Raw genomic sequence first — 25,574 nt, 5'->3', positions numbered from 1 at the left:
GGATGTAAATACATTATTAAAATGCTAAAAAGAGCAATCATACTGGAAGGTGTGTGACAGAATTCATTAAAATGTTGAGATGGTCACTGTTGTTACATGTTTATGTGCTGCTTCAGGTAGAGGGATACTGCTTGTCTGTGGTATCTCGTCTATGCTCTCAGAGGGCTGTGTTCACATTGGAACATGGGTCTTGCTCCTCAGCCTCCCATCAGGAACACTGTTTCAGCCACCCCAGGCGAGAATTCCCTGAGCCTGGTTACCTTGTCTTTAGTAATATCTCCACAGGTAAGATGTGGAAAGCTCCCACCCTATGGCCACAGCTTTATCTTTTGTAGCCTCTCTGCTTTATCCTTGCCATAGGCCTGGCAGTTCCATGTGTGGAAAGCCTGGGTGTTCGCACAGAGACAGATGAAGTGGCTGCTGAAGTCCTGCCTCAGGGGCGTTGCCTGCCTTGCCCCAGTGTGTACAGGCGGAGCGTGGGGCTCTGGGCTGTGACTGCCATGGGGTGCCAACGGCTGCTGCTGCCCCAGCTGGTGGTGGCCCAGGAGGAAGCTGAGCCCACTCAGCATCCCCCATCCATTTACAGCTGGGTGGGGACTGTGAGCCGTGTATGCCACTGGTACCCAGGGACTGTGAGCTGGCAGAGAGCGAGGGAGGGAGGACAGGGTAAACCACCATCTGCTCAGGGCTTGGGTGGGCGTGGAGCCATCACCTGGAGCACAGAGAGACACGGAGCTCCTGGAGCAGCTCCAGCACAAGGCTAGGAAGCTGATCAAGGGACTGGAGCATCTCTCTTAGAGGAAAGGCTCAGGGAGATGGGCCTGTTCAGCCTTGAGAAGAGACGATTGAAGGGGAACCTCATCCATGTATGTAAGGGAGGATGTGAAAAGAATGGAGCTGGACTGTTCTCAGTGGTGCTGAGCAATAGGACAAGAGTCAATGAGCAGAAACTGAAGCACGGGAAGTTCCACCTGAGTATGAGGAAGAACTTGTTTGCTGTGTGGGTGACTGTGCCCTGGAACAGGTTGCCCAGACAGGTTGTGGAGTCTCCCTAACTAGGGATATTCCAGAACTGGAGTCTCCCTCATTGGGGATATTCCAGAAGCCTCTGGATGCAATCCTGTGCCACGTGCTCCAGGATAACCTGGCTTGAGGGGGGAGGTTGGACCCGATGCCTCACTGTGGCCCCTTCCATCCTGCCCCACGCTGTGGCTCTCTGACCCCAGACCACCCCCTGGGGCCGGGTGGGCACCGGGCCGCGGCCTCGGGAGGGCGCTGTGTGTGCCTGTGCCGGTGCCGGTGCCGGTGCCCGAGCCCGCACAGCCGCGCCGGCCCCTCGGTGCTCCCGGGACTGCATTTCCCAGCCGGCCCCGCTCGCCCCGCCCGCCGAGCGCCGGCAGAGGTAAACAAAGTGCTGCGCGGCGGGCGGGGCGCGGCCGCAGGGGCCGGTCCCGCCGCGGGGCTGCCTGGCCGGAGCGGGCCGGGGCTGGAGCCCGGCGGGGCCGGGGCAGGGGTGGATCACGGCGGGGCAGCGCTCGGGAGGGCGGCGGGGACGGGGGTAACGGGGAGCGCTCGCCGCGCTGCCGCCCCCGGCGGGAGCATCCCGGAGCGGGTCCTTCCCGCGGCATTTCTTCGCGTGTTCCCCTTGCCACCCCTCGCCCTCCCAGCAGAGCCGCCCCCCGGGACGCTGTGACGAGGCCCGGGCACTGGGCAGAGACGGCGGTCCCGGCGCAGCCGCCCCCGTGTCCAGCGGGGCAGCCGGGGGGGCGCAGGGCGGCCCGGGGCGGCGGAGCCCCCCGGCCATGGAGCGGATCCAGATGATCAACATCCAGCGGCTGCTGGAGGCGGCCGAGTATCTGGAGCGCAGGGAGAGAGGTAATGGGGGGAGGAGGGGTGCTGGGTGACATCCCCGTGAGGGGAGCGGGGTTGGGGTCGGATCCCCGCGGAGTGGGCAGTGACCCCGGAGGAGGGATCAGAGCGAGTGTTTGCCAGCGGGATGGGGATGAATTCCCAGCAGCGAAGGGCTGGATGAGGGACAGGGCTAACGGGTCCTCTTGGAGGTGGTGGATGAGGTGGAAGGTTTTGCAGAGTGGGGGAGATTGAAGTGAATACGACTTCTGCAAAGAAAAGGGGAGATTGGTGTGAAAGTTTTGCACTGGGTAGAAGGATGGTGGTGGGCAGCTCTGGCTCAGCAGAGACCTCGATGGCACAGTGAAATGCCCCTGGTTTGCCCGGTTCAAATAGCTTGGGCAGCAGGAGGGAGACGAGGCACTCTCTGGACTGTCATGGGGTTTTTTTTGATGTTTTCAGCGTTTGAGTCGTGCTGTCCTTCTTCCACAATTGGCAGAGACTTTATATTCCCCTTCCTCCCTTTTCTCCACCCCCCAGTCCCTGTGAATATATCTGTCAGTCATTTCCCTGAGCTCTTGTAGTTAAGGGCCTCCCCAGCTAAGCCACCGGGTTAGTGCTGAGGCCTGCCTGCTGACTTCTTTTATTTTTTTTCCTTTTCCTTCTTTTTTTGTTGTTTTTTAAAATGCCTGTTGATTCTCTTGCAGAGTGCGAACATGGCTATGCCTCGACCTTCCCCTCAGTTCCAAACCCTGGACTACAAGACCCAAAGCCCACGCGGAGGCTGAGCCGGGCAAGGAAACACAGCGGCAGTGGCGGCATCGCAAGTCTTGCCAACAGGTATGATGTGGGCAGGACAGCACAGCGGGCAGGGCTGCCAGGAAGAGGAAGCTGGGGAAGAAATGATGGAGAGGGACACTGGAGAGAAACTTACCCTCTGGGGAAAATGGGAGGAGTCTGAACACAGTGGAATTCAAAGCTGGGACTCACAAGTACAGGCTCCATTCTCGATCTGTAGTGCTGAGAGCAGAGGGGATACACGGGAGCTGTGTCTGAAGTGGCACTGCCAGCTGATGCCATGCCAAGGCTCAGATGCTGCAGAGGGAAGGGGAATAGGGAGATCTGTCTATAGGGTTTAGGGAGGAAGTAGGCAGTAGCTACTCCAGTTATATACAGCTGATGTCTTTCCAACCCAGAAGTCACCGCTTTTAAGGGATAATGTGTGTGCAGCCTGGGTGCTTTGGGATTGTAATGACAGGCATGATTCGAAGCAAGGAAATGTTTTGAAATGGATCCCCTACAACAAATGGGAGAGAGGGAGATGACTGGCTGCTATGTATAACATATTAAAAATTCAGTTCAAGAAAATGAAGCTGTCTTTCACTCTGCCTTTCAGGGCAGTGGGATTCTCCAGCTTTTGATAGTTTGGTAATTGTAGAACTCCATGTTTTTGACTCTTCTCTTATTTTACAGAGCCATGTTTCTTGGTTTGTTAAATCTAGAAGAAACAACAGGATTAAGCCTATCATTGGGTGCTGTGGTTGGATCTGCCTCTTCCAACTCATTCCTGCTCTTTTCGTTTTGGTTTGCTTCCTTCTATAGAATTGTTCAGACCTTGTTTGAGACCTTCTGGGATAGAGAAACTTGAGAAACATAAAGCATGCTTTTGAAAAGGCATTTGCAAGCTTGCTTTTACTGCAGCGAGGCCTGTGCAATCCATAAAGTTATGGCAGGTGGCTCAGGTGATTAAAGCTTTCTTAAGGCCATTGGGCAGAACCTGTAAAGGCCTAACGGAAAGGTGCCTTTACTTGCAGTGATTCTGCTTCGACAGCATTTGATAATAGAGGTTGTTTGAAGTGATGTTAGGACACCTTGCTGTGGGAAAGTTTTCTCCATCAGAATCAGCATATCTTTGTATGCCACATGTTTGTATTTGCTTTCCTACTTCATCCAACCTCTCCTGGCTTTAAGGTAGTTCTAGCCCTTTACTGTTTATCATAAACCAAAGTCCCCAGTCCTATGACTTTTTGTTGGAAAATGATGGCAAAGGCTGAATTGAGGTCTGTATTTTTCCCTCTGGGTTTCCCACATACTATTTTTCCATCCCACACCTCTTTGTCTCAAAGGCCTTTGTCATGGCAACCTGCCCTTCTCCAGAGGAGAACTGGAAGCACATCCCCCTGAGGAACTCCTTAGCACTGAATCCAGCAGCCTGTAGGCTGGAGAGGGATGCAGAGCACTCCCTGTCCCTGGGGCCGTGGTGCTCAGCAGGCCCTGCCAGCACAGAGCCCCAGGCACAGCTCTCCTGGGGCAGGTCCGTGCTGACACCAGCCCGTGGGGCCCTTCAGCCTGACAGGCTGAATATGTTGACATTAGGGAAAGGCAGCAGAGAAGCAGAAAAGATACTTTCTAGTTTTATTTAAAACCTTCTTTATTCAAGGAGTACTGAGGCCAAACTGAATCTTTAGAGGCAGTGCGTTATCCAGAGTGTTGCCTCCAGTGCTTGTTTCAGCCTCGGGCAGTGACCAAAGTCAGGTCTGCTCCAGAAAAAGACCGCAGTGGGTCTTTTAGGGAGCTCAGACGTTAGATGCACAGTTGGAAATGGAAGTTTCTTTTAGCACAAGTCGTAGCAGCTTGCACTTGCTGTGGGAGATGGCAGGCCTTCCAGATGGCTGAAGTGCTGGAAAGTGACAACTGTGAAGTTTAGGGTGCCTCCAAATTCACTGCAGTGTCTTTTGTGTGATGCTGAGTATAGCATCAGCCTCGTTTAAGGAAGGCTCTGTGTCATCCCTTCCTGTTAAAAGCAAAGGGGCAATTCAGTAAGTTCTGCCTGGTGGAGTTCAAATAGACTTTGAATTAAATATCAAATATTTGATGAGGAACAAAACTTACATTTCATGTGTGGACAGGAGAGTTTCTTAGATTGCTTTTGTCTCCAAATGTTTAATAAGTATAGAGAAATTATGCTTTTAGATCTCATGCAGATTTGTCATTTAACAGCCTGCTGTAATAATGTCTCTCAAGCAACCTTGGCAAAGCACTGTTATTTTCTTTTTTTTCTCTTTATTTATACATTTTACAAATTGACATGTGTACATTGTTGCTGGTATTTATTGAACCAAATAATCCCTGATTTGTGGTGCTGGGTGTTTACAGAGCCTAGATGCTCTTTTGGTTTGTAGTTTAAATCCAAGTATTTCCCTTCAGCATTTGCAGCCCAGAGATGACAGCCATTTCCTCCCAACAGGCTCTGTGCTGTCATGGCACAAACACCCAGAAACTTCTGTGGAAGAGGCAGCCCAGCTCTTAAATGGCAGTTGTGGAGCAAATCTTATTCTTACAGAACTGTGATGGTCTCCCAGTCCCAGAAAAAATGTTCTTTTCTGCTCTGAACGGAGGTGTGCAGATAAGAGGGAAAACATTGCCTCATGGTTTCTAGTTCACATGGTGCAAGTTTGAAGAAGGTTGTGGCTCAGGTTTTCTTTTCCTTTGGTTGTCTCAGTTGTGCAACCAACAGGGAGATTGCTGCAGAGCAGTTCCACTCTGCAGTCCTTATTACCTACATGCATGTGTATTGCTTTGCATGGGCATTTGAAAGACTGAGTATTACATACTGTGAGTTAAAACCTGAATATATTTAAAAATACGGTTTTGCTTTAGTCAGGAATGTTTAGGTATGGAAAATTACCCACCTGCAGAAAATATGTGGAGAATCATAATTATTGTGACCTGGCATTCATAATAACAAGAGAAACATTTTTTTAAAAATCCTACTTAACACATAGCTAAAAGCAAAAAAATGAAGCATATCAATTAGGCAGCCCTTATCAAATTAGAATTTAATTTTGCTTGTTCTTTAATTTGCTCTTGACAAAAGTATCTTCTGGTTTTTGGAATGGGATGAAAAATACGCAGAGATTTGTAACAGCATGTAGTATCACTTATTTAATGTCAGTTTCTTCTGAGGATGTTCCTGGGACGGCAACTGAGTTCTGAAAACTTGCTAGAGAAGTTAAGTGGTCCATGCTGGGAGTACTGTTCTGTGGTACACTGGAAACTGCTCTTATGGATCCTACATGTGCAGTTCTAATAGACCCAGTTGTTTGAAAGCTTCATTATAGTTAGTTAGGATTAGCCTGGTTTGATATTTATATGTTTTGGAAAATAACTGAAAAGACATTTTAATCAATTTAAATCATTGTGTCAGCAGGAAATAAACAGCAGGGTTGCTGAATGATTTTTTCCCCCAAAATACCATCAGTTTAATGAAGTTAAGATTTATAACGAAATCTGAAATTACTTTACAATATTAGGTTGTTATTTGTGTTTTGTTTCTGTTTAGGCTCTCAGGCACATAGAAAAGCCTGTTACTTTCTGGTCTGATCCCGGGAAAATGCCAAGCACCCTCCCAGCAGCACTAGGAGCCCTTGGCTGTCCCAGGAGGCCCATGTTGTTAAGGACACTCAAAGAATCTGTTGCTCAGTTCCATGGAGGAGGGTTTGATCTCTGTCCAGTTTCTTTTTCCTTTCATTTTCCTCTCTTCCCATTATCCTCCCTTGTGTCTGAGGCCACTTCCCAACGGCCTTTCAGACATCTACAGTCTGGTAGCAGGTTGCCTGTACAGCTTGAGAGTCAGCAGCTGTAATGAGCATGGTAAGGCATTTTGGACACGGTATCTTGAAAATCTATGTGCCTCACTTTCTTTGCCCTTCTGGGTATTCTGCGGATGCAGCTCTTCGTTTTCTCTGCCAGTGCACTCTCCTTTCCCCCATTTGAAACTTTCCCCCCACGCTACTAAATCTCATCCCTTGGCTGTGTGCTGAACCTTCTGTGTTGCCCTCCACTCTCATATCCTTTGAAACTGTCTTTTGAGGGTAGGTATGGAGGCTGTACTGTTGAAACCCTCAGGTATTCTTGGCTTTAACCTTAATTGGCTCAGAGTGTTTCTGAGCAAGGACTGGGGGGCAGGTGGGTGGGTGTGCGTTGGGTCCCTCATGTGCCTTGGGCAGTGGCTTCATGCAGCACAGGTGCACAAACTGAAGCACAGGTTCACAGAAGCTGAAAGGATGTGGCATGTGTAGCTGCAAGTCAACCTTGGCTGTCTGGTGCAGAAGAAAACCTGATTTACCACAACAGCAGTGCTGTGCAGCTGTACCTCTGTGCAGGGGAGGGAAGGGGGGTTGGTGAACACTACACAGTTTTAATATATTATATTTCTTCTGTCAAAGGAGGTTCCCTCCCTCTTCCCCCCACTGCCCCATTGTGCTGCTGAATACCTGGCAATTTTCAGTCCTTCCTACAGAGTTAGGACAGTGCTGTAATTAAGATTTTATTGGGGGAGAGGTTGTGCAGGTGGCCGAGTGGTTTGCCTGTCTTGTGTAAGAAATTCCTGAAAGAGCAAAACACTGTGTCAGCTTGTATTGGTCTACTTTCCTGCACAAAGCCCCTACTCCTTTCTTCATATCCTACAGAACTGTCTCTGAGGCCCTTTGTTGACAGCTTTCTTGTCTTTAGGCTCTATCAGTTGTTACTTGCTCTGGATGATACTTTGTTTATTTGCTTTTGGGTTAGTTGGTTGGTTGGGGTTTTTTCTTATCCTCTTGCACTGGATCACACCTTACTCCACAGCTAGTGGGAGCTGAGTTTTGACTCGCTGTGTGTAGGTGGGTTAGGATCTGGCCCTTGTGTAATATGGTGGGTATAGAGGCTGCTTTCTGCCTCACGCCCTGTAGTGCCAGGGAGCTCTATTCATGGCTCAGGACTTGGCTTTGCTTCATAGAGTACAAATCCACACGTGTAAAACAGAGAATGGAAGAGATTTGCTGTGCTGTGTTTTGAGTTGTGCTTCATTTTGATAATGTACAAGCAGTGTGATTACTATCTGGAATCTTTATGCTACTGTTGAAATTTTGTCTAGAAATACTTGGAGATAGAATCTTGCCTCCCTTGTATAGAGTATACATGAATATGCTAGATAATTTTTCAGGAAAAATAAACTGAACAAGGCTGAGCTGTTAAGATTTGTTTCTTTATCAGAGATGTTGAGGGAGACTGGTCCACAGTATTGAGTGTAGTTAGGTATGTGCATGACTTCTTTTTGGGAAAGCATAATGACAGTTTAAGTGTTAGACTGAGAAACTGGATGGCTGGTATGTGCGTGAGAGAAAAATTCCCCCATGTTCAAATCCCACCATCTTGGTAGGTCTGTACTGGCACACAGAGGGTCAGAGCAAGCTGGCAGGCAGGACTGTGCTTGGATAACTCTCTTTGGCTCAGCACGTCCCATCTGCCCATTAAATGTGATTTGCCCTAGTGCAATCTGCAAGTGTAGACAAGGAAGTCCTACTGTTGCTGGGGTTTTTGAGCCTGCTGGCACTGGCACTACATTGTGCCTTTCCTTGTCTCTGCTGTTCTACATCAGAAACTGGGATCCTGCTACAATTTGGGAAATAAAAATAACCCATGTAGGTGAGGCTTTGTATGCAACGTCTTCTCAGTGATGCTTGGCTTTGCAGTACAACTGGCAGGTTACCAGGGAAAACACAGAAAGTGAGGGTGAACCCAGCAAATGCCATGAGGGGCATAAAGCCCACTCCCTGGTGAGGAATGAGGCCTCCAAAAGTGCTAGGGCTGATGTAGCAGTTTCCATGGGGGAACCCACTGTGTTCCTCTTTGTGACCCTGTTTATTTTATAGCCCTCCAAGGGAGATGATCCTGCAGAGCAGCAGTTCCTGTTTTCCTTTGTGTATTAGTAATGTAGCTGTGCATAGGGAGATCTGTGTGGCAGAGAGGCTGTGCTAAACCCATGATTCTGGGCTGAATTTATACCTTGATATCTTCAGAAGGCGTAGAATGCAATTTGTGGTCTTCTAAGACTCCTCAAGTTGTGCAAAGAGGCCTTTGTGTAAATGAGAAGTAGGCCCAGCTGTTGACGTTACCTGCAGCTCAGCTGTAATTCACTGCTTCAGCATCTGCCTGCTGCAAAGGGCCACTATTTGTGGCTGAAGGTACATGATTCCTCTGCCCTCCTAGATTTGGGGGAATCTTCTACAACGATGTGCTGTTTTGGAGCAGTGGCACTGCTAGTCAGAGCTCATGCTGTTGGTGTTGCAGCACCCTGCCCAGGTGGAGCTGTGCTGCAGCTGCTGTGGGCTCATTTGCATCACTGATCACAGTGCTTCTGTGATGACAAGAAACTTCAGACTTTGGCCTTTTGTAGGGTCTTTTTAAATGTGAAGGTTGTTAGCCCCAGCTCCTAGAGAAATTCTGTGTCCTGGGGTGGTGGGGAGAACATTTGAGATAAAGCTGATCATCTGTTTCTCTCATTTTCTCTCCCATTATATTCGGTATACAGACACTTACCTGATTTAACTACTATTCCTTGTTTTTAGGTGTTTTGAGTTTTTCCCCTCTCACCACATTTGTACCCATTTTCTCTCTTCTCTGTGTAAGGCCTCATCTGTAACACATGCAGGGATTTATCCTTCATGCTTTTGTTTAACCTGACCTGGTCCTTTGCTCAGCAGTGAATTGGTTGTCACCTGTAATGTTGTTTCCATCTGCTCTGCTGTTTGTAGGTAAGACTGACTTTTTCCTTTGTCACTCCTGATTGAGCTTTCAAATCCATTTCTCTTTCTGACCGGTCAGTGTCCTGCTGCTGAGTTAATTGTCTTGCTTGTTGGAGTTCCTGCTGTTCATCATCTCCTGATCCCCCCTGACAAACTTCTGCCCAAATTCAAAGACTGGCTGCTATTTGTTCTCCTTCTGAGAGTGTTGGCTCCCACTCCCTACCTCCTTTGAACCAACAAAGATAGGATTTGTTTTTCTTGACTTATTTTAGGCTCTCTTGATCAGAGGTTGTGGGTCTCTGGGGCTGTGCACTTGGCTGGCCTTTGCCTGGCTCTCTTCTCTATGAGACACTGCCTTGTTGATCAGCTCAGAGGCAACAGGCCTGCTTTTTCCATCCTACTGGATATATTCCCATCTCTCTTTTCTGTTCTCCCTACTGTACTTTCATTCCTTTCATTCTGTGATAAAAAAGTGATTTCACTTCAGTTCTGTTGCTTTATTAATCCAGTTTGAAGTAGCCGAGATGATTTACATCATTATCTTAATTACTTGTTTATGACTTGCTGCTGCTCTGTGACAAGCAGGCATGTGGACTGAGAGCAATTCTTTTGCCTCAGTTTTGATTAAAATTCCTCTATATAAAATAGGCAATTGTTTTCTGAAGACTTCTCATCTATCTCAGTCCATCTGTTAGACCATCAAGAAGGGAGAAGTTTTGGGAAGGGACAGATGACATAAGTATTGCTGTTGAGACTCTTACTCCAGTGGTCTTTGCCCAGGTGCTTGGGCAGCTGTAAGGAATGTATAGACATGGTGAGGTAAAATGGCACCAGTTCTTTTTTGCCTGGAACAGGCTTCAAACTGCAGCAGTTCATGAACTGCTTCACAAGTAGCTTGGCCATCTCAGGGCTGTGGGAAGTAGCCACCTCACTGCCTTCATATTGGTTGCTGCTGCTTGTGAGCAAAAACTGTAAGAACAGAAGAAATTGCAGCTCTTCTGTTTTCTCAGCCTTCCTTTTTCATGGATCTCCCAGATGCTGGATGAGCATGGCCCTGTTGACTCAATACAGTCCCAGACATCAGGACATCTGGGTTCTCTTCCTGCTTTTCTTGCAGCCTGTGTAAGTCTTTATGCCTCAGTTTCCCCAGTCCAACGTGTAGCTAATGGCAGTGTTAATGTATTTTCCTGTTTTCAAGTATATTTTCCCAGCCTTCATCTCCAGGGACAGTATTGCAGCAGCATAGTTGTAACATGAGAGATAACTAATAAGTCTACATAGAAGTGAAGAAAGTCTGTCCTGGCCAACAGCCATACAAATGCCATCAGTTCCTTTTCAAACAAAGTGCATTTCAGTCAGGTGGTGTTTACTCAAAAAGCCTCACTTTCCCTAGTGCTGTGCAGCCAGTTTCGTTAGGGCAGACGATGTGTGTTGCAGAGAAGTACATGTTCCCCAAACAGACTTCTGCACTGCAGAGGACATTGCTGAGGCTATTTCTGTAAATGATCATCTTCCTCAAAAGGGTAATGTTATGTGTGAGAAGAAGGATGGTATAGGGCAAAGGGCTGGCATGCAGGGTCCTTGGATTGTTTCCTGAGTCTGCTGCTGCAAGGCTGCAAGATCTGGGCATGTCAGATGACCTACATGGGTCTTACCATCTGTACATTACATGGTTCCCACCATCTGTATGTTGACGTTACACACACACATGTTTTTTAATCTTATTTTCAAGAAGCAGAATAGATGTTTTGAAGCTTGTGACTGGAAGGAGATGAGACTCAGGATTCCAAGTTTTCTAGGCAGATTTGGAAATTGCTTCCTGTGTCTTTATTCTCTTTTTGTGTAACCAGTGTGATCTCTCTGCCATGTAGGTACCAGCAACTATGACACTGGTTCTGGTGTGGCCATGGCAGAGACGGAGTCCCTGACCTGCAGTGAGACTCATGGAGCCTGCTGGAAGTCAGTGGGAGAGAGACCATACAGAGCTTTCTCCAGTGTCAGACCTTACCCTGCTTTGTAATACACTTGGGTAATCAACAGAGAAAATTTTGTTTGCAGAGATTCTAAGGGGTCAGCAGAGGATGGATGAATGTGGTGCTTCATCCCACGTCAGTAATTCATTTTGCTTTGAATGATTGTTTATGATGATTTTGTAAGGATATTGGCCTTCCTGCCTTAGCTACTGGGAAAGGCCTGGAGGACAACACATACCTGACATTAGTGTGAGAAAGTGTCTATGTTTTGCTGCCCTCATTCTGTGTCATGCTCTCCCGTGTTCATGGGGAAGCTTGGAGATACCATGGTGAAGCCACCTGATACTTCTCCTCACCAGGTCATAAAATGCATGGTTTTGTCATATATTAAAAAAAGAAGTAAAGAATCTGTCTGCAAGGAGCTCAAACTCACTTGCATCGTGGATTATAGGCAGGGCACATGCCCTGGTGAAGGCAAAGAATACACTTGCTCCTACCCTATGAGAATCTACCTGAATTTGTCCAAGTTCTAAATTGTTACAGAAGATGTCTGCTACATACCCAAGTGAGGTGGGCTAGGGTTTCTCTGCTGAAGTGGCTATGATGCCTCCCCAAGTGAACACATCAGCCTTTGTGTCTGATCTGTGTGCACAAGGCCCTTCAGATATGGCCCGACTGTGGGCTGGGAAGGGAAGGAAGTGATTTCTGTAGGACCTTTGCTTACCTGGGGCAGAAGTTAGAAGGCAGAATGGAGCAATGAAGAGCACACTGGAGAACACACTTCACTCTTCTCTGCTGTCGGTAGCCCAGTGTATGTTCAGGAAATCACTTTCAGTCCAGCTTGTTACAGGAGACCCCAAATAATCTATTCCTCATACAGTGATTTTTTCCAAGATATGAGACTGATGTGAGCTGTGGAAGTGCTGATGATGCACTGCCGCAAAGGGCACTGCAGGAGTTGTGCCAAGAACATGTTAAGTGGCCCAGAAAACCAGGCCCTGGGGGGTCTTCATGGAGCAACTCAGAGGGACAAGAATTTGCAACTCTGATTTCCCTGTTTCTTAGCTTCCAGTTTGGAAAGTGAGGATGCTTGACAGTAAATGTGCTTGTAAATGGCCCAGCCACTGCTCTCAGTGAGCCTTTTGAAAAGCCTGTAAGGAAACCGCCAGTTCTGTATGCAGAGCAGGGCTTGGCTTGAGGCCACACGTTGAACAATGAGGAGAAAACAAAATATTGAATAGCTGCTTGTTCAGCAAACCCAGTTCCTTTTGGCCGTGCAGGGCCCTGCGTGAAGGCAGTTTTCCCTTAGCATTTGGGGCTTGGACCAGCCTCTGCATGGAGGGTCTCAGGTGGTACAGGAGAAAGCCCACGCCAACACTCTTGCTCCCAGACTGCACAGTGGGGAGAGGAGCGGGCTGGGGACTTCTTTGCTTGCTCCAGAGTGCAGCACTGAATGCAAACAACACTTGCTGTTATGTGGAAAACCCTTCTCCTTCAGAATGCCACCTTGTGCTGCTTAACGGGATGTTGGCCTGGTTTGGGGGAGCTCAGCTTTGGGACAGGCTTAAACTCATGGTACTCATCAAGGAGTAGCTGTCTTCCTGCTCTTTTCTCCCTTGTGCTGAAAAAGCAGAACATGCTCCAACAGAACAGCGTGCTTCCCCAGCTGAGGATTATGTCTGGTATGTCTGTTGGTTGAGTTTTATCAGTAGCTAATACTGCTTTGCTTTTGGCTCCCATTTTAGATTCATCTCTGGCACCTTGTACAGTGGTGTCTGAGAGCAGGGCTGGCCCACTTGGCTGACAATGGGCTGAACATGAAGGCTGGTTTATGTTTGGGTTGTTGTTGGTTGTGGGCTTTTTTCTCACTTTCCCACTTGTACCTTACAATGATGATGTTATTTTTGGTTATTTGACCCAAGAATCAGATGGCATGAGTGTCCTTGTTAGCTGTCTCTGGCATGCCTAAGAACAGGCACCCACCAATATCACCTTATCCTGGGGTTCAGGGAACCTGAGTTAAGTGGCCTGCTTTGCCACAGGCTTCTTGTGTGTCCTTGAAACATCGGATTTCTGTGGGTTGGTGTTGTCCCCCCTGCATAGAAAGTGTTACAGAAAAGTTAATTTCTGCAGTGCTGCAAACAGAAATAATGATTAGGAGGAGCAGGTACCAAACTGAGAGTTGCTGTGTAAATAGGTGACTATGAAGACATTCCGTTCTTGAAGGGATGTGTGCAGTGTACCTTTTAAAGTTGTTTTGACTGAGTATTGCATGAAACTTTCACAATACTGTGTAGAAATCCAGGGGTAGGTGACTTTCTGCAGTTGTGAACCACGGGAAAGAGCTCTTCCTCTCTTTGAGCTGAAAACAGACTGTGGGGCCATTTCTCCTTTTCCAAAGATGAACAAACACAAACAGATGCCAGTATGGTTGTGTCCCCTTCTCTGCTGGAGATGGAGAATGTGAACTCTGGAAAGGGTCGACTTGATCCCAGGAAAACAGCTTTGATCAGAGCCTTAGGAGGAATCTGATACCATGTCCATCCAAGAGCAACAGAGAACTAGCCAGAGTTTGGGGCCGGGTTAATCTGGTGCCTCTGCACTGACATCAGTGAGAAGGTGAAACGGTCTGTTTCATCTCCTCAATTCAGCTCCTCATGGAGGGGAATTGATTCTGGACCTCAAGGCCAGGCAGTGTAAGGAATCATGAGACAGTAATGGCTTAAGATAATTTTTGCCTCTGGTATTGCTTGGAAGGAAATGTTTGGTTAGATTTGATGATAGTAAAGTCTGAGGTGATGCTCTTGTTCAGCTTGAGGCTGCTATGTGCAAAGGGCATAAGGATGGCAGCAGAAGGGCTCCTGCTCCGGCTGTGGCATCCTCTGTTCAGCTGCATCCTGCTCCTCACGGTAGGAGCTCATTGAGTACCAGAAGTTGCTGTTTCCCAAGGCTCCTCTTCAGCTCTCTGAGGGCCAGACTCCTGGGCCTCCCAAAGGTGAGGTGGGTTCACAATTCCCGTAGAAACCCAGCCCTTGAGTATCTCTCTCTGGACAGGAGGATTTAACTCTTGTGCAGCCATAGTTTGTCTTGCCCTTGGGCTGGAAGCTTCCCATGGCACTGGTGGAGTGTCTTCTTGAGCTTCCCCAAGTGGCTTCTGCATTGATTTCATAGACTCCTTATGGTGCTGGTCCACTTGAAACTGTGGCAGTATGCTGGGCTTCTTCGGTTCTGTTTTGTGGACACGGGTGGATTTAAAGTTTAAAAAAGCTGATTATCACCTTTCTTTTTCATTTGCTTTGTTTTGTCATTTGGCTGTTTCCAAAAGGAGTAATTTCTGAGGAAGAACTTGCATAACAGAAATCAGTAATATAGTTCAGTGGTTCCAGAAGGGTTGGTTGTTCTTGGCTGGGGCAATGGAAGATGGCATTTCCTGCAGGGGAATTCAGTGGCCCAGTGAATGGGTGTCAGAAGAGCCATAAGGGAGGAAAGGTCTGTAAAATGAAGAGGAATGAACTTGTATGTGGTGTGATATGTATAAGCAGCAGAAGTTGCTGAACCTGAGTGAAGTAAGAAAGACAGAAGGTCTGGTCTGCAGATGGATGATCATCTTGTCTGCTAAACATGATTCGGGTGACTGTGCCTTCATTTACAGAAGCTGGTGGAATCAGGAATCTTTCCTGATGAAACTTTTGATAAAACAGTGGGGCGAGTGAATCTGGAGGAGAAACGCTGGCTCTGTGTTGGCATTAAGAACATGTATTGGAAGAGGCCCTTTGTGGACCTCCTGAGGCACCAGTATGCCTGTCGGGATGGAGATGGAGCTCTTGGAGACCTGGACTTCTCAGAAGCCAGGAGCTGGTGCCAGGTACAGGCAGGAAGGTGACCAGGTTCAAGAGGGATGGCAGGATCATTGGATCTAAATGCCATCTATGTACCACTTAGCAACAAGGACTGTCAAGTACTGTGTTTTCCCAAGAGAAAATAGTTACCTCACTAAGAAGTTAAACCAAAATGTAGGTATTCTGCAAATGCATATGTTGGACTGTTAATCAATAATAAATGTGTAAGCCAGAAAGGTCAGCTGTGTTTAATGTCATGTGGCAGCTTTGTGATTTTAATTACAGTAAAAACCCCAGTGACAAATGAATTCAGTGCTCTTTAGAGCTTGTTCCTGCCTGATGCAGTGTGTTTTGTTGGCTTACCTGGGCTTGGGGAAAGTTTGGCTGCCTCTGCTGTGGCAGGAAAGGTTTTACATAAATAAAGAAAATGGAATAAAATGGCAAATTACTTGCAGTGTCTCATTCACTGGAGGACTTCAGTGTAGCTTAATGTTTCAGCAACACCTTGTTACTGTGTTGGAGAGCAAGGTTTTTGGCAGAATCACTGTAACTTGGCACGAAAAGGTTGTCGCATCTGACCTTAAATTAGAATGACTGACAATTCCTGCTTCCCTCTTTCTTCCTTTTTTGTATGCAGTTTCAGGTATCCGAAGAAAATTGGGATAAACTGGCACTTGTCCCTTTTCAACTTGTCGTTGCTTCAGAAAAGCCAAACAGGGACTGCTCTGCTGTTTTTGTTGTTGTTTGCTTGGCTCCTTTATGTTAAAGCTTCTAAAACTCTTTCTTGATCTTTTCCCAAGCATGCAGTGAGCAGGATCCTCCTCCTTCAGTTTTTATGAGCAGTTATCAGTTCGGGTGTTTTAAATTTATTGACTGCTATAGAAACCTGACTTTTAAATGAGAACCCTGCAGACGTTTGGTGCTTGAGCTACTTTTAAGTTGCAGCTGACATTTTAGCAGTGCCAGTACATGTGCTTGGGCTTTTGTTTTCCCCTCTGAACATGTCTGTACCCGCGTTGCTCTGGTTTCAGCTTTGCAGGTGGGGGCAAGGTCCTGCTTGCCCTGTGTGTCTGACAGTGGGATGGGAGTTCCTCCGGGTTGTGGTCTGTGCTCGACAGTGTGTCCTTGTGTCACCGGGTGACACAGGCTGTGACTGACTGTGAACAGCAGCAAAACAGCATTGCCCTGAATGCACGGGTTTCTTGCTGTTGTAAACCCAGAGCGTTACAAGTAGCACTGAACATTGCCTTAGCTTTGGCAATAGTTTACAGCTGTGTTGTTCATCATGTACTCATCAAGAAGCTGGCAGTGGTGTACAAGTGTGAGGCTTTGATTTCAGGCTGGTGATACTCTCTGGGTTCTCAGCTGATGATAAGGCCAGCTCAGTTTAAGAGGTCCAGTTACATTTGTTTCTACACCTATCTAAAAGACTTTTTTTTTCAGTAGAGATTCCTGTACTTTTTTTTCCATTTCACTGACAGCACTGTCCTTGTTTAACTCCAAATAAATCCTAGTAACATGTCCAGACCAAAGATGAGGGAAGAAAACTAATCTTTAGGTTAGGAGTTAAATTAAATTAATTATGAACAGAAGAGAGAGGGGGATTTTTTCCTGTATGTGTTGTCCAAGCAAAGGAAAACTGTCACAGAAAATATGTTAGTGAATGGTGGTAGTGGAGAGAGGTGCTGGGCTTTTTCCCTAAATTCAGATGAAACAAAGAATTAAAACTTTTCCAAAAGGTCCCCAGTTATACTGAGCAATGCATAGGCAGGTAAGAGAAGGAGCCTTCCTGTGGGAGTCATTCAGCCTTGCTGAGATTCTTTTGTTTGCATTCAGCTTCAGGGGGAAGGTGTTTAGGGGGGGATTTGAAGTTTGGTTTTTTTCCTTGCCACAGACATGGTTAAAAGTCACAGCATACATTTCCTGACTTGGTGAAAAGCCTGTGACCTCTCTCAGTTGTCTTGTTCATCAGAAGGCAGATAGGTAATAAAGAGTCTCCTGTGTGAGAGGAGCAAGGAGAACCTGCTGTTTTAATTTTGTTCACAGCAGTGGGCCAAACTTTGTTCTTTCAGTGCTGGCCTTGATAATTGTCTCGATATAATACAGGAATTCAAGCCATTGCATATCTCTGGCCTTGTAACTGCTAATGTCGTAGCCAAGAAGAGTGCAAAGTCTCCTGCAGGAACATACAGTAAATAAGAACAATAAGCATGTTCCAAAATATATATGGGCCATGGCTTTAAAGGGCCTCAGTTCAACCCTCGTTGGTTAATTTGGATCCAAGTTGCCTGGATAAATGGATTTTGCTAGTTTAGACTCTGGGGATGATGTGGTTTTAATTTGGGAGATTTTCTGGACTAAATACTATATTCGTGTTTCTGATTCCTGGGAACCAGAATTAAGGCATCCACTCTTTTTGGGAGGGAATTTGCTTTGGGAGTTCCCTCAACATGAAGAATTTGCCTATGGTGTGCCTTGCCTTTGGGGTATGCCATATCCTGCTGCTCAGGGTAGCTTGCACAGGTACACTGTAACATTTTGTTTTTCTTCTGGCTGCCCACAACTCTCAGCCATGGTCAGCTAAAAGTCATTTACCTTGTTTTTTGCAGACATCCAGGGTTTATTCGTCATTTTCCATGAGGTTCTAACACCTGTTCAGTGCTCCTCCTTCCTTTTTTGGAGAAATATTTAATTATGGCAGGGTTTCCCTTGGAGCACATCCTCCATTCAGTTCCCTAATTGTAGAATTCTCTGTGGGATTCTCCAGATGGGGGATAGAGGATAATCTTCTCAGACCTCTGGAAGAAATGTGATGCCAAATTAGAGAAAATAGATCCTTTTTATTAACCTCTTCTACTCTTTTTACTCTTATTTTAAGGTGACCTTCCATTAAAGAGAAATGTTGGATAAATGGCTGCCCTTTTAAATAATCATCAACAACCTTACCTGGGTTAGGTTAGAAATCCTGAATGGATTTAAGCTTTTTTTGCCGTTCATGCTGTCATTACAGAGCAAGGAGAATGAACTTGCCTGTTCCCTTTTGTTTTTAGTTGGTTTCATTTTCAAGCTGCAGGTTCTGAGCTGGAAGATTGCTGGCAGCGTGCTTGGCGTGGTGGGCAGGTATAAAGACAAAGCCCCTTCCTTTGTCAGGCGGTCACAGTGCCACTTTATGGGTCACTTCACTGCGTGCTAGTGCTGTGGCAGTGCTGTTTCCATCCCTGAGGGGTTTCCCGGCATCCTAAAAGTGCTGCTCAGTGCTGCTGATGTTTGCAAACACGGCAGTACTGGCCATCCCGTTTCATGCCCAAACGCTGGCCATATCTGGGTCTGCCAGGTTGGCTAAATCTGGCATGCGGCGGCTGAAGGGTGGACTCCGGGGGCTGTCCTTACAGGGCCAGTTCTGCTGCAAAGTTCCCATGTATTTGATGCGCATAAATTAGTGCTCCATGAGCTCCTGTGGTAGCAGACGATACCGATATTTTTACAGGGTGAGTGGAGAAACTCAAGCACAGAGAAGTGTAACTGTGGTCCTGTAGTGAGTTGTTTGACAGAGCCAGCAGGATTCTAGAAGTAGCAGACTCTGGTCCCCTGCTCTAATCATTGCCTCCCTTTGACATATTGTGTGCATTGAAGTCTCTGTGGAACATTTTCTGTAGCACCAGTAAGAGTATCAGCTTTTGCACTGGAGGGAAGGAATTTCTTGTCAGCAGGGAGGATGAGGTTATAGCTGTAGATTTTAATGTATGTAGTTGGTTGACTTTCTGCTGCAGAGTGCCACTGGGGATGTGTACAGCTTGCAGCAGTTGAACTTTGGTGCTCAGAGATCAAAGATGGCTAATCCAAATTTTTGTTTATCTTCCAGGTCTACGCACAACGAACTAGAAAAGAACCGGTAAGTAGCTAATGAGCTGAATTCTAAGAAATGGAAGCCTGGTGAGTGTAATGTGCTTTAACCTTATCCATGCAGGTGCCATTTGATCAGCTTTGGCAGCTGTGAATGACCACACTGCATCACGTGGTTTTAAAAGTTGGGGGGAAGATAGAAAAAGATCCGAAAAAGCAGCTTTGGTTTTGGTTGTGGGGGTTTTTTTCCCTCTCTCTGAAAAGGCAAGAAGTGACCCAGTTTTGTGACTAATCTGTATGCAGAGTAAATACTGTTCTTCTACTGACACAGTGAAATCTGATTGGGGCACTTTCCATACATGAGGTTGCTACGGGATCAGGTTTCTTGGGCCCTGGGTAATATGTGTTACCATGAACCAAAGAGCAGAGCCCTGTGCTCTGCACCCTCTCCCCCCACACCCCCACTGGGCTGTGATAGTCTCTGAAGCACAGAAGAAAATGCCATTGTCCAGAGACTCTGAGGTCTGGCTACCAGCACTCCTGCGGAGACTCTTCTAACCTGTTTTAGGATTGAGCCTGTTTATCCTTGAATCTGACATTTTAGCAAGCCCTGCAGTTTTATTACTTGGCTGGCTCTGCTATATGACTCAACCCTTTTGTAACAGGAGTTAAAGTAAGATAAATACCATTGAGGCAAGGGGAGCTAGTTCACACACAGATCAGATTATCGCCTTCCATTCAGGATGCTCTAGTTAAGGTTGTGTCAGGGTTTTCATTATAAACTTATCTTGGCTCTTCTGTGGGATTTTAGGGGGGCTGAGGGTGGGTGTCTGTGTTTTTTGTGGCTGCTGTAACAAAGGCAGTGCTCTGGCCAGCCGCTTCTATGAAGAAACCCCTAGGGTGGGAAGGAAAGCTGAGTCTAAATAGGCTGATTGCCTCTTCTCTTAGCAGCCATCATTTAACAAGGGATGGGAGGACTACGAGGATGGCCAAAGACACACAGAGTCTTTGAGCCAAGTGTGTAATTTCATTCAGGCAAGACCTTCCCATGTGGCTTTAAGTGAATTGTAGCTGAATACCTCATGAATTGTGTTGCCCTCAGTTTCCTCACATCTGTCTCCCCGTGGCAGCAGCAATACTGGGAAGCAGCTTGGTGTTTCCACGGTGTAGGTGTTTTCTTCCAGCCTGTGCTTCTACCTCTTGGTAGTTTTGAGCATCTACAGAGTTGCCATGGTCCTGTCTTTCAGGGTTGATGTGGGAAGACTTTATATTTGGATTATGTTGCTCCTTGCATCTCAGTTTCCCCAGTCTCAGGTTGAGCCATGTTGGCTCCTGGGTTTCCCAGTACACTCTCTGGTTCTGTTTACCAGTGAGGGAAAGAAAATGCAGTCCCTGGGTCTGACCCAGAATTGTAGGTGCTTTTTTCTCCATGACAACAGTGAACCGTCACTAATCTTCAATGTGCTTATTTGCATATCTAATTGTTATTGCAAATGCTGCTTACAGTTTACAGTACAGCTTTAGAGCAGAACCGTCTCCGTATTTCCCTGTACCAGCCTGGTTCTCTTATACTGGCCAAGTTTGCATGGATATGTGATCATCCATTTCTAGCCTCAGGCTGTGGGGCAGCCAGCGAAGCTTCAGACTCTCCATGGGTGAGATCTTGGTATCCACTGTTCCATACTTACTGTCCAGCTAAGGAATGGCTTGTATTGATGGGGTTAGGATATGCACGATACCAGATGCCTGTGTGAGTTGAGGAAGTTTCTGCCTTTAACTGAGGTCAGTAATACCACCTGAGATGGGAATAATTAGAGCATTTACTATTGACCAGCACAAGTGTTACCAGTGAGAGGAGTGTTATTACCTGTGCTTCCCCTTACGCCACCTTTTCCTTTTGCTGACAAGTTGTTTGTCTTCCCATTCTCGGTTGGTGTAATATCTCTCTCTTCCTCATCTTTTGTCTGTTAGGTTCCCTAGTCCTCACCTGCTCCAGGCTAGAGACTCCCAACCATCAGCCTTCTCAGTAAGGTCTTTCTTCAGGCCTTCCCCTTCTGAGGCACTGTGTTCCAGGTCTGTGTCTCAGACATGGTTTTACAAACCTTTGATTTTCATCCTTCTGGGAAGGGCACACATTTGATCACACTGGGTGGTCTGTACAGGCAAACTCCTATATCTGGGAACTTCGTTCAGCAGTCCATTGGTCCTGGTTTGGGATTATCTGCCCCTTAATGCAGATGCTATGGCTTGATCTCACATCTGCAAAGCCAGCTAGACTCCGTAGTGCCTTTGCTGTGTTCATTACCAGTGATTTGGACAGCAAGTTTCATACTGGAAGCATTTATTTTCAAAGTCTACACAGCAGTGTTTTCTGAGTGAGGGAGATTACTTCCTGGTTAGATTTTCATCATGTTTTATTTGCTGTGTTGTTAAGTTTGTCAGTGTCTCCAGACTTAACTGTTGCAAATACAAAAACCCCGATACTAATGGCTTTGTGGCTGACAGATGCTCATTTTCCCTATTATTTGAGCTTATTCCTTTTGAATCTCACTGTTATCTCCATTATTGACACACTATAATTTTCAAAATTGTCCACTATTAGGTTTATGACTGTGGTTTTTCCCTTCTTGTCTGTGAACAGCAGCTTTCTTATGTTTACTTAGATTTTAGTTTAACCCATTCAATGATTAACAGATTTTCTTTCAAGCAGTAGCAAGAGAATGGTAGAAAAACAAAATGCTCTCCTCCTCCTTTTTGAATATGTGATTTAGTCTGGACTCCATACTGCAGAGCTGATGATGTTTTAATGTATCAGGATTGAATATCTTGTGCCCCTTCAATGTCAAAAAACCTCTAAAAATGTATTTTAAAAAATAAAGCAGTGTTTTAAATGCCAGTCCTTTTCTTACTCTTGAAATATTTCATGAACACTCCAGTGGTTCTGCTAAGGAACTGTTTGATTTGGTACCAAATATTAGCTGATAATATTTAAATGGCTTCGCTTTTTACTTTGATTCGTTGTTTTTATCTGAAAAGATTGCAGTGACATTTATATAAGGAGCTTTGTTTGTTATAAAAGATTAAAGTTAATTTATAGTTATTATCTGTCATTAATCCTCACATTGGAAAATTGTGCTTTTTATTTAATGGATATGTGTTTCAGTTTATCTCTGCCCAGGATGAGTCACAGTTTGCATTTAAACAAGAAACCAGTATTCTGCTTCTCATCTGCTGCAAGACGTAACTAACGTGATACTTTTTAGCCCTTTAACACGCCTACAAAAACCTGATGCGTAAGCAACACCCCATCATTTTCTAAAAGAAAACATCAAGCATATGACTGAAAGATGAACTTTGCTGGTGTAGTATTTTCTCAAAAAGGGTAACAAATAAAATTCAGGCTAAAGCTGAATGTTGCTAAATAGAAGTATTAGCTGTTGTCAGTGAACATTTTAGACACAGACCAGTGTTGGGAGGATGTGGTCAGTGTGGTAATAGGAGAAGGCACACAGCATTGAGGTGACTTCCTGCTGGGCTGTGAAGTGGCAGCTCTGGTAAACCAACATGGTGCTGGTGTCTGTCAGAAAAGTTACATCTCCTGATAGAACAAGAAAGATGTTTGAAAAGCCATTGATCAGATTTAAAAAATAAAAAGTTAACAAACAAAAAAGTTCTTCTGTATATCCTGTGTTGTTCTCTTTGGCTGTGATGATGACTGCATTGTAATACACCAGCAGGAAGGAAAACAAAGCTGAGTAATTGGGTAAAAAATGAGCTATTAGGGTAACAATAATTCAGTTCAAATGAAAGATAGATCCAAGGAGGGAAAGACACCTTGGGAGGATCACTGACATCAGAATTTTCTGAAGATCTTGCAGAATTTGTGGCTCTGCATCATTTAAGAAGAAAAAAGACAAGGTCTAAAGGAGACAAACGTCTAAATCTAGTTGCTGAAAGATGTGTTTCGTGTAAAAGCAGAGTGAGGTGATGTAAGATCCTTTCTCTCTGATGTCTTTTGAGATGATCAGAGACAAACACATAGCAATGATCATCAAGTCCTGTGTTTTTAGCCTTTCTGACTCTTATGAGAATTCCCCATCCTCAGTGGTTCTCACCCTCTCTGACGTGAGGGACTGTTTATTGCATGGTGGTTCTCACAAGCGGTTTCTCACCCAGAGTTGACTGTTATGTCGGGGTGCATATTTGAGGTACCAGATAAGATAAAGGAAAAACCCTATTGATGTAGGGGGGAAAACCATGACATGGGTCAGTTTGCACTGACACATGGGGCCTTCTGAGGCTCTGCAGCATTTGCACAGTTTGGTTCTGTTTCTTCAGAACAGGGGCTTTGAGTGTGTCTATTAGCAAAATGCAAGAGAAGAAGGAGGGAAAAGCATTTAACATGGGGCTTTTAAAAAGTGCAGACATGCTGTCTAGGCTGGGAAAGATAGAGGGAAAGGAAATGAAAGTCGAGTGAATCCTTGCTACTCTGAATAGACAAGGATGATTGTTCTTTTGTAGTGCTATATATACTTGCCAAGGCAATCTGATCAGTGTTTGTCTTGAACAAACTAATCAATGTGGTGTTGAGTTCAGTGCTATTTATCAGGAGAGCTGGAATAAGAAACTAATCCAGTAAATTTCATTTGTTCTCTGGTGTGGGCTTTGTTTTCATGCTAACTTCATGTAGCAAACCTTGACAGTACATATTGTTTTCCTCATTAATAAAACTTGGAACCTGTGGTGTTCTCTTCAGCAGTCAAAGAGTGTCCAGCACAGCTGAGCGTGCATCTTTGACACATCCAAAGGTCACAGCGTGCACTGGTCCAGCTTGCTCCTTGCGGGAACTGTAGCTAAACCCTCCTGTCTCCGTGGCCGTTGTGGAACAAGAGCTGGAGGTAGTTGGCTGTCTTCACCTCTCTTGTTTGGATGACAGATGCCTCTGTTTTCAGCTGGGACTAACAATTTTTAGCAGAGCTGCAACATGTTCCTCTAGTTCGGGAGGTCTGGATAACTTATTTTACTGCTGTGCCTGTTTTTGCTTAACCTGGAGAGGGGGAAGCCAGTGTTTTTTGGAGTAAGGCTACCAAAGACTCTTCTTTTTGGATACATTCAGGCTCAGCCATTGTCATTTAGTGTCAGTCTGTCTTTTGCTGCTGTTTCTTTGCATTGCTCTGTCAGGTGCTCTAACACTGGGATCAGTCTCTGGCTGACCACCACACTTGCTCATGTGAAGGGCCTCCCTGGGCAGAAGCAGCATTTTGATTTCACTGACAATCAAAAGTCTCAAAAGCTTTGTTTCGCATTGTCTGGACTGTCAAACATTTTGAACTCTGCGTTAAGCTACTGAAAAGGGACAGTTAGTCTCCATGCTGAGATTTGAAGGAAACAAAATGGTCCACATTTTATTGGAAGTCCTTTAGTACTGCTCATACAGGAATTTTTAGGTGTTTATTCAAAGTGAAGCAGTAAAGAACGTATGCATGTCTGTCTTCCTTTCTGCTCCCAGATCTCTGCACCTTCCTTAGGAATGCAATATCTATTGAAGAAAGAAGAGGAAAAAGAACAGTACTACTATTTTGGATAAACTGTCACAAGGAAAAATGTTTTTGTTTCAACAAAGTTGCACAATGAAATCACTGTTATAATCCAGTTTTCAGAAAAAGATATTTATCACAAAGACCTTCTCAACTAAGTTGTGTTTTAGGCACACTTTCTGATGTGTTTTTCTCCCGTGGTGTGGAAAGAACTGTCAGTGCAATCTGTTTGGCCTTGTCATAATGGTCTGATGCTGAGAATCCTTTCATCATCTTGCTTACCTGAAGTGACACTTGAGAGGAAATCCCTGTATAACAAACATGCTCTGCACTCACATCTCTGCACCAGATCAGAGGTTGCCACTCTGATTTGGAGTGCATCATTGCCAGCCTTGGTTCCTGAATCCCTTTCCAAACTTGCATCCTCAAACTTCTACTTGGGTGCATTGCCACAGTTTTCTTTCAGATTGAACCCTCTCCTGTTCTATTTATTTATGGCTGTCCTCAAAAAGTCACAAAGGCTGGGCAAATGCTTTCTGTGACTGGTGGAAGAGTCTGGTCCCAGTAAGAAGTGAGGTATTCAGCTTTCCTGGCTCCATTTACAATCGTATCAGAACTCTGTACTTACCGTCTCTCTCTGAATGAAGCTCTGGAGACTTGGCAGGCTTTTTTTGGTGGAGGTCTTTATACTTTTTTCTTGGGGTGCTGTTTGAAGTGTTGAGAGCCAGAAATTGTGGTGCGACAACTTTTCTTGTTCAAGTGACTAACATTGCTCATGGGCCTAAAAGCATTGCTAGCTAAAAGCCAATTGGGGAATTTCTGCCATAGAGAAGATGAGGTAGTAGGAATATAATTTTGAGACAGATTAATGGTAACCACAAATTTCAGGACTTTATTCTCTTGGGGCAGAGTTGTGTGTTGCAGCTGTGTTGTTGCTGACCTACGTCTTTATCTGTTGCATGTGCT

The 25,574-nt window shown here is 45.7% G+C and overlaps 1 protein-coding gene across 2 annotated transcripts in view; it reads left to right on the top strand.

Moving 5' to 3' along the window:
* The window catches only part of MXI1 (MAX interactor 1, dimerization protein), a 56,865-nt gene that overhangs the window by 8,597 nt on the left and 22,694 nt on the right, over positions 1–25,574 (top strand). Inside the window, exons 1-3 of one of the 2 annotated variants that reach the window (XM_071564009.1) lie at positions 1,428–1,875; positions 2,556–2,688; positions 19,091–19,120. In XM_071564009.1, coding sequence (XP_071420110.1) covers positions 1,803–1,875; positions 2,556–2,688; positions 19,091–19,120 — 236 coding nt within the window. In that variant the 5' untranslated portion in view covers positions 1,428–1,802. Of the gene's footprint in view, positions 1–1,427; positions 1,876–2,555; positions 2,689–19,090; positions 19,121–25,574 lie in introns of those variants that run through there. The other variant, XM_071564008.1, reaches the window with a different exon arrangement.

This window comes from Pithys albifrons, chromosome 9, assembly GCF_047495875.1.
Source record: "Pithys albifrons albifrons isolate INPA30051 chromosome 9, PitAlb_v1, whole genome shotgun sequence".
Taxonomy (NCBI): Eukaryota; Metazoa; Chordata; class Aves; order Passeriformes; family Thamnophilidae; genus Pithys; species Pithys albifrons.
Note: the sequence above shows the minus strand (reverse complement) of the source record. Positions and strands in the feature narration are given on the sequence as shown.